At 47.0% G+C, this 9014-nt stretch overlaps 3 protein-coding genes across 3 annotated transcripts; all 3 read left to right on the top strand.

The window, feature by feature from the left end:
- Nucleotides 1–2784: 2784 nt before the first annotated feature.
- Nucleotides 2785–2945, top strand: C922_03993 (hypothetical protein; the record flags this gene model as incomplete). Its single annotated transcript, XM_008819580.1, has 1 exon — nt 2785–2945. A coding segment is annotated over one exon (161 nt), but the record flags the coding sequence as incomplete, so codon positions are not given.
- Nucleotides 2946–3265: 320 nt separating this feature from the next.
- Nucleotides 3266–4011, top strand: C922_03992 (hypothetical protein; the record flags this gene model as incomplete). The annotated part of the gene is made up of 3 exons (XM_008819579.1): nt 3266–3402; nt 3576–3632; nt 3759–4011. The coding sequence occupies 3 exons, from the start codon at nt 3266–3268 to the stop codon at nt 4009–4011; spliced, it is 447 nt and encodes a 148-aa protein (XP_008817801.1).
- Nucleotides 4012–6617: 2606 nt separating this feature from the next.
- On the top strand, nt 6618–8768 carry C922_03991 (hypothetical protein; the record flags this gene model as incomplete). The annotated part of the gene is made up of 3 exons (XM_008819578.1): nt 6618–8084; nt 8293–8394; nt 8592–8768. The coding sequence occupies 3 exons, from the start codon at nt 6618–6620 to the stop codon at nt 8766–8768; spliced, it is 1746 nt and encodes a 581-aa protein (XP_008817800.1).
- Between the last annotated feature and the right edge of the window lie 246 nt (nt 8769–9014).

Here is a 9014-nt window from a genome sequence, read left to right as displayed (position 1 = left end):
TTTAAGAAATATTCTTTACTACCTATTTAAGGACTTTGAGAACTACTACGACGTATTTAGAAGTGATTTAGAGCGCTTCAAGGTATCTTAAGGCTGTTCATCCTAAGATAACCAATCCGACCTAGGTTATATATATGGGACCCTCCTCGAGGAGGTAATAACCATCTTGTAAGTATAATTATGTCTCCCCGACGAATTAGATTAAGATACTATGGGTTTTCTCACTGAATCCAATTCTGCTCTAACTCCTGAATGCTCAACTGAGTATAAAAAACAGGCAACAGGAAATTCTGGAACCCATCAAAACCAAGGAGCAACCTCTTCTGGCCTTAAATAGAGGAGATTCCTATTTCGCTCCTGCTTAGTTAAAATTCTCGTTGTCGCTTCTTACATGTTTCTACTAGAAAAATATATGAGCTAAAAATCTCTTAAAGAAGTGATCACGAAACTCTCAAACTTACTTATTTTGTTCTTACTCTGGATCAGGTCTACCTTATTTTTCGATGTTTATTTGAAAAAAGGAGTCTATGGGTATAGAACATCAATAACCTCCTTATAGGTCATGTCTAATGGAACTGTCGAACAGCGATGTTTTAGCAGTCTTGTCCATCCTGCTGCCCTCCCAAGGGAGGGACCAACCAACAAGAAAACTAGCGGAGGAATTCCCTCCGGATCAATGCAGTTGAATATCTAAAAGCAGGAGGGTCAGATGTAAAACTAAATTCCAAAAATTCTAAATCTAATGATGGTGATTTATCAGAAATTAATAAAATCCCATAAAGTCTGTAATTTATGGACCCGCTTATAACGAAAACTTGACCATAGAATGATCAAGCCCTGTTTAATATTAAAGCCCTGTCCTCTCTGAAACAGAAAGACAGGAACGGCACAAACCCCGCTCAAGAGGAAAAGGACTTCCGGATCATTGTTTCTAACTATTCAAAAATCCAGTGACAGGGAATCAGCGAGACAGTATGCCACAATACAATTCATGTTTTCAGGACTCATTCTCACTCTATAATTACTTAAAGCAAATGCTTCTTTAGAAAATCATTGTATTGAAAGATTTTCATGGCAACAATCTTGTTCCTTTTATGTTTTCTTTAAAAAAAACTTAAATAATGGAATGACTAAGTGTTTACCCATGAATGAAAACAGTCTAAAACTTATCTTTAGTTCTCAGTAGCCCCGATACCAAAACAGGTTACAAATCTCGCGTCCTATTGTATATTTAGGTACACATCTTATTTCTCCAACCAGACAGAAATTTCGTAAAAAAACAAGGGAGGATTAACAAATAAATGACCACTAGTCCGGAGCCGAATTTTCGCCTTTATCTTGATTAGAATGACTGAGGACTCTGGAACAGGAAAGGAGTATTTTACCAACAAGAATTACGTTACAACTGACAACACAGAATAATAAAAATAAACACGGGCCCCAAGTATATAAACCACCTGAGAACCACCGCTGATCTCAAATAGGAGTTGGACTGGACTGAATAAAGACGCAGAGGAACGGAGGAAGTGTCTGATAGAAATCCTAAGAATAAGCCTATATGTAATATTTCTGAGGAAAAAAATAAGAGTGAGTCTGAACAGGGACAAGTTGGTTTAATAATTTCTTCCAGCAAAAGGACCTTCCTTAACCAAAAGTCTCGAGCAGACACTCCTACCCCGACTCCCTCCAGCATACAGCAATAACAAACTCCCTTTCTCACTCACTAAGAAGTCTCCCCAGAATCAGATAACTCCAAAAATCTAGGAATAGTCCAATAAAATCTAAAATCTAAAGAGCATTCTGAAGCAGACAGAGACAAAAAATCTATCTCCTCAACCAAATCTCTTTTATGTGTGTATAGATCCTTGTAATCCAATCACCCCAAATACCCTAACGACAAATCTCCGAGAATAGTAGTGACCTGCCAAGACTATATAAAATTGCCAAAGTACCAAATAGCTCTAAGAGTCAGAGAGAATATTGGGAAGAAAGGAAGAGGGGTCTTTATCACACCTAGCAACGGATCTGTCAAACTCGTAGTGAGCAGATGATCCCCAAACACCAACCCCGAGGAACTGTGCCTTTTAGGAAGCTCCGGATAAGTTAAAATAATAATTTTATTTTCACTGATTCTATCAATCACTCCATCTCCTTAAATCTGTGACTAAGACGAGAATATATCAACCATCTCAACTAGAATAATTAACGGAATCAGATCTCAACAAACTTAGACATACTGATCATATGGAATCTAGAATAGGCGAAGTTCAGACCCACTAAGTCACACGCCCCCGAGACAAGGCTCCAAGAACCAGTGACCCACAAAGAATAAATCATCGGGAACCCCAATCCCGGAACAGGCATCCTCCTGAGTGACTCCCGATATTGGAAACCCAGAGAAAGATCTAGCTGCCTGAAGCAGATCAGAGACAGGACCAAAACAATGAACTGAATCTTGAATCCCCTCTAATACAAACACGTACAGAACTCTCAAGCAACAGAATTCCGATCAAACCCATATGGGAGGACTCTATATATCTAAATCCAAGCAGAAAAACAAGCGAGGGATAGGGTACCGGAGGAGACTTCAACTGGTCATACCAAATACTAATAAACATAATCGACAGATCAAAGAAAGCTTCCTGTCCAAAAACACAGAAGATGAAGTCGTTAGACACCCGCAACCGCAGCACACCTAAGCACAGTCACACGACACAAGCGAACAGAGGTCGAATCAACCAGTCGAAGCGTAGGATGATCCTCAGTCAGCGACTCCAAGCCTAGAGTGGAGGAACTACTCAGGCAAAAGTATAAGGGATGACAACCCCATTAGAACCCAGGCTGGACTGTTTCTCAATAACACGAAGGGTGAACAGCTCAAGAAGCTTCAGGACTCCATGAACATGTTAAGAAACACATCACCAAAAGATAACAGTCTCCATTAACTGTTCCAAAAAGAAAGAAGGAACGCCAAGGCCAAGACCGAGAGTATACAGCAGAGCCTCAGAGGATCCTCCCACCCCCTCAACATACCACCTCAAGATGAAGAGATCTCTCAAAGAACCAAGAGTATTAGTCGACAGGCATGGGAGAATCTTAAACGAGGGACAGGAAATCCAAAATGAAACCGAGAAACCCAACCCAATACCAGGAGTCTACGGAGGCATTTTGGCCAGGAGGTGATAGTACAAAAATAGACCAAGCCCAGTAACAAGAGACAGGATGGTTGACCGACTGGTAACTTTCGCTGCAGGGGGTGGGGAGGATGACCACAAGATGTAACAACAGCAGTTCACCCACTGAAGACCGACAAGAAATACTATCCATCCGGAGGAGTTTGAGTAAAGGGAACTCACTGAAACTACCCCAAATGGAGCTAGAAGAAGAGACGGTCGAACCCAGGTGAGCTCTAAATGGCGACCCCCCAGGACAAAATCTTTCGCGGCCAGGATGGAACAGCTGAGGCATAGACACGTGGAGAGTTCATACCGAAGGAACTTTAGGACAAGCAACCGAGCACTACTCCCAGAGCTAAAACAAGCCAATACCCCACCCCACCTCACCCGCCGAGGCAGGGACCTCTCCCAAAAAAACAGGAGGGGGGTCATAGTCCGTCTCATGATAGAGGAATTGTGGGAAGGAAAAAGGGGATAATCAAGAAACTCCAACCTGGACCTCAGTCACCGAAGACTCAGACAATCACCAAGTCGAGAACCCAAAGGAAAGAAGGGACCCCGCCCTGCGTCCTTTAAAGTCAGGAGTAGAATCTGTGGGAGATCAGCTAACGGATGGACGACAAGTCAGGCCAGCTCACTCAAAACCTATGAGGGAGCCAGAGTAGATATCCACTGGAATCAAGTCATCTCATCAAAAAAAACAGAGACACAAGGAAGCCTCCCCCAAAGCATAAGCAAGCAAACGACAACAAAGAAGAGGCTTCAAAATAAGATGATGAATATCCGCCAAAAAATAAATGAGACTAGTTGGTCAGTCTTGAAAGAAAATAAATGAACAAATTCCCGAAGAAAGTCGGGCTGGAGTATCACGAAGTTTAAAAACAAAGGTCTATATATGAAGTTCCTACCGAGTAAGAGGAGACTCATTAGCAATGGATGGAGGGACAAAAACAGTGGGCTCTCTTGACTTCGGGATTAGAGAGGATTTGCCAGGCACAGAAATACACTCCGAATCAGAAAAACAAAGTGAGGACGAGGTGGATGGGAGAGGACAGGACTTAAGGACGCCCAGGAGCCCACTCCTCTCTAAAGAGGAAACACGGAGGGACCCCTCACCAAGACGACTCAGGCAACCTTAAGCGCCACCCACTAAGCACAGCAGAAGCGAGTTCATGGGAGGAAGGAACAACCAATATCACTGAACGAGGTGACCACCGTAGAGACGAACACGGAGGAGAAGGACGACGGATTAGCCGGGTATCATAGAGGAGACAACCCAGGTGATCCTAGACAGCAGGGATAAGGAGGAGGAAAAGCAGCAGTCAGCTCAAGTTCCCTGAGCCTCAGAAGCCAGAACGAAGAAAACACCAAGTTGGACTAGAGCAGTTCAGAGGTACCCAAAGTCACAGGGCTTCACGTCAACAATGAGGAATTCGTGGGGGAGTGTGAGCTAGACCGTACCTAGGCACGAGGGGGTGGAGTGAAGACGACACCAGAGGGGCAGGGAAGAAGGGTTTATGGGGAGGAGCCCCCAACCGGACCCACAGGGTTAGAGGGACGGGAGGACGCAGGATCCAGGAGTAGAGAACCCAGAGTGAGACATTTTGGGCGAAGTCAGGATCAAGGAAGAAGGAATAAGGGGGTTCGAGCGGGGGCGTGAAACTGACAATAGATGCGGAGGGGGTCTAGCCTAAGGAGGTCACAATCGGAAAGGTGAAGCATGGACTCAAGGAGGTGCTCCCGAGCACAAGACGACTGAGACAAGACAGAAGCCTACACCAATTGATTAGGGGGTGGATTAGGTGACGGGTGAGATCAGAGTCAAAGAGCCCGGGACGGGACCTGGGGACCAGAACAGCCAAACCGTCCCCCCGAGCAAATAGAAAAGACCACTAACCGAGGAAAGGAATATCACCACGGGGGCTACCAGACCACAAGGAAGGAGAGGAAAGGCTAAGGAGTCAGGTTAAAGGGTGTTGGGGGCGTGAACATGACAAAACCTCTAACGGACGGTCACAAAGAAGGACAAAGCAGAAGATGGAGAGAGAACGCTGCGGGTAGGGGGGTGGAAAGGAACCGCACACAGAGAAGTCAGGAGCTGGAGGGGGGAGAATTGACAACAAGGGGACTCTCAAGCGAAGGGGGAACTGAGGCTGAGATATCGAACCAACCAACATAAGCAGTTGAGAACTCTTGGGAGGGCATAGCTCCAAAGAATTCTGAAGAAGAGGAGTGTTCGGGACGCCAAGAGGCGACTAGGTGAATCTTCCTGCTCATGAGCGGAACAAACATGTGAAAGAATAAAAAACCAAACTCAACACAAGGGATCGGAGAACCCAGCGGAACGACAAGAAACTTCCAACTAAGGACCTAGCCCCCCAGCATCTCCAAGCATAAGAGGAAAAAGAAACAGAAGGGATACATCAAGCCCCATCCCCGCGGAGGGAGATAGGAGCAATCCAAAATATAGGGAGGATAGCTCCGCCCAACCGGAGGATCCAACACCAAAAGATGAGGAAAGCGGGGTGGGGCGACAAAAGGTATCGTGTGCCCGGAAGCCAAACGAGATTTTGAGGGGAGGAGGGAGAGGGACGAGATCAGCAGGGGGGAGTCTGAGTAGGCTCATCAACTGTGGAGGAAAATAGAAACTGAAAAAGCAGAGGATGGAGTTCTGATAGAGGAAGGAATGAACACGGGCCGGAGAAACCGACGAAACCCAAGGATAAGTCCGATGGGGTGTAGTGAGATGGAGGAATCAGGGGGCCGGAACAGGAGATGATCGTAAGTCCAGGAGAACACGTCAGTCAGGAGAAAGGACAACTCAAAATCATTCCCCGAAGTAGAAGAGGGAGGGAGAAGGAGGAGTGAAGATACCATAGGTTAAAGGGGTTAAATCCCCCAGGCGCCTGACAGCAGTAGCCAGAACGAAGAAATCCAAGGGTGCGGTGAGCAAGAGGAGATCAAAGAGTGAAGGAGCAAGTAGCCCGGAGGAGAGAGGGTGGGTCCATGAAATAGGAACAGAGAAACAACGTCAGGGAGGATATGAAATCCCCAAAAGCCTTCTGGACAAACTGCAAACAAGAAGGCCAGGGAACGGACAAGTGCCGGGAAAAGTAAAAACTTTCAAGAAATCTCACTACGAGGGACGCCCTCTAGGAGGCAGCACAACCCCCAGAAACGACAACTGGGACGAGGAATGGGGTATATGCGGAAAGTAGGAACAGAACTAGATTCCGGCCCCAAGGACCAAACAAGACAAGAACCTCGGAGTTGAGGGGATGTTTAGTTTCGGACCCGGGGATAACTGAAGAGGACACCCAGAGCGTAGGACCGCATCCCATCGGGAGTGAAACTCAAGAAACGAGTCCGCGGGTGAACCCCCTGACACGAGGAGGGACAACTGGGACAATGGTCTTTAAGGGCTGACAGGGAAAAAAAGAGATGACCGACAAAGACAGGATCCAGTGGACCTTTCCGACGGGGAGGAGGTTTCCCCAGCCAAAGCGAGGAGGAGCCAACAACAATCGAAGATATTATTATGTGTTACCAAAGGTCCCAACAGGGAAGGATCGGCCAGCTTCAGGGATCGGCAACTGGTTACCGACGTTGATTACCAAAGGAAGGAGTTACAGAGAGTTGAAGGAAGGTATGAAGGAGGGGGTATTGGTTACCACGACGGACAGGGAACCAGTCACGTGGGAGGATGTTTTGGATAGTGTCGTGCAGCAGTGTATAAAGACGGATAAGGATCGGACGAATGATAGCAAGCAGGACAGGTATCTGGGTCCTTCTGAGAGGAGGCACTGGAAGTCTATGATGAACCAAAGCGACGAGATACAGTGTGAGGAGGACAGTATATGCCAGAAGATGTTGTTTCTAGTTGGTTGTATAATTTACTGGTTATGGGGGGGAGATGACAGATTAGTGACCAAATTGGACGAAACCGAACGAGCATGCGGAAGCATAAAGCAGAGATTCCTAAGAACAGGCCCCCGAAGCAGAGTAGCAGTAGAACATGGATGGAAGATCGTGAGGGAGCCGTACAATGTCTGCCAAGCACAAGATCACTACGCAGAGTGCCAGTTCGAGGCGTTAGGGATAGTAGTGAGTGTAGCGAGGTCTCTGAGGACCCTATGCCCCAACTGCCCAAACCCAGGATTAGAGCAGATTTTCAGCGACCTCGTGCCCCTGGCCACCGGCCAGCAACTGTTCTGTACAAGGAAGAAGACAGAAGGAGAGGTATGCATAATACACAGCGAACCTGAGGACCCATTCCTAGAAATCATGCAAAAAGAAGATCAACCCCCCCCGCAATCCGGAACTCGCGAAGTCGAGAGTCGAGCACAGCAAGAGACAACAGCTGCCCCCAACCTGGGGAACCCGAAACAGCACGACCAGACTGAACACTCGGAAAGTGACAGACCAAGGAATGTCAAAGATGACGAAGCAGAGGAACGAGGAGTTGACACCCCAACTAAATCACCAATTACAGAAGAGTCTTCAGAACCCAGGACGGAGCAGCTTATAGAATCCACGGAGCAAGGAAAAGAATCACCGACATCCAACAACTCAGAACAAACCGATAATGGAAGGAAAGGTGACCCAAAGGAAGAAGTCTCACGGGAGCCGGATCAAGCCTGGGAGGCCCAAGGACCTGAGGCGGATTCCATAACAGCATCAAATTACGAAGCGTCCAAGGAAAAGATAGAAAACGAGAAGACAGAGAGGGCAGGAGCAAAATTAAGCGACGCAGGATCCGCTAGACCAGCCCTAGGGTGGGGTGGGGCGATAGGTATAGGGATTAGCATTGCTGTGATGTTCATTAGTTCAGCTTATGGTATATATCGGATATATGGGAATGTCAACTCGGGATTCACGAACAGGAGTAAGTCAAGAAGGAGAAAGATCGTGAAGTACATGGCCACACCAAATTGAGAGCCAACTCTCCGAACAAATTCAACCGAGTCATGGGGACAGGACGACCAAGGAATAACGGATACCAGAAACAGGACAAAAAAGTCTTTCCCGAAGGGGAACAAAGACATTGGCACCAGAATGAACCAAGCACTACACCAGATGAAGGATACTGCACTATTCCATGCGGACAACACCGGAGGTCTTTGAGTTCTCTGACAAGGAGAACGAAGTCGACGAAGGAATTTATCAAGCATGTCCAAAGAACAATGAGAAGTCAAAAGAGAGGAATAAGCGTTGGAGGGTAACCACTAAGAGTTAGTCTCCGGAGCGGACTGAGGTGAGAATATATGATGAGAGGAAGTTAAGCCGGTAGTCTCCGAGAGTCAGACAACCTCTAGGTAGGGTAGCCCCACCCCACGAAAAAGAACTAGATCACCGACCGGAAGCAGAAGAACTACCACCAGCCCAGTCCCACGGGTGCATGCACGTCCTGCTCAGAGGAGACGGATCTCCCCGAGAACCGACCCAAAGCGGAGTTCATTTAAGAGTACCAAACAAGCAGAATCGCGAATTCCGAACTTCTTTAAACACGGAGCAAGAGAGACCGACAACTCCAGGAACTCCGGGAACAGTGCACTTCTCAAGGTTTCCACTGCTAAGACGAGAACCCTCTAGGACTCACGGCACGTCTGAGTGATAAGAGAGTATCCAAGAGAAGAAGGACGAGCACCAAGGGACTGCTTTCGTGAAAGACTTGGACGGGATAAACCCAGAGGCGTGACTTCCAAGACGTGAGACTTTCACTTGGGGCTTTGGGACCCCCCAAACCACGAAAAGAGGGTTACTATCGGCCAGAAGCAAAAATTTCAACCACTATCATACCAGCAGGAGCGTAGAGCTCCAGTGACAACTCCAGTGGGA

The sequence above is a fragment of the Plasmodium inui genome (assembly GCF_000524495.1).
Source record: "Plasmodium inui San Antonio 1 unplaced genomic scaffold supercont1.18, whole genome shotgun sequence".
NCBI classification, from domain to species: domain Eukaryota; phylum Apicomplexa; class Aconoidasida; order Haemosporida; family Plasmodiidae; genus Plasmodium; species Plasmodium inui.
This window is presented reverse-complemented; position numbering and strand designations above follow the sequence as displayed.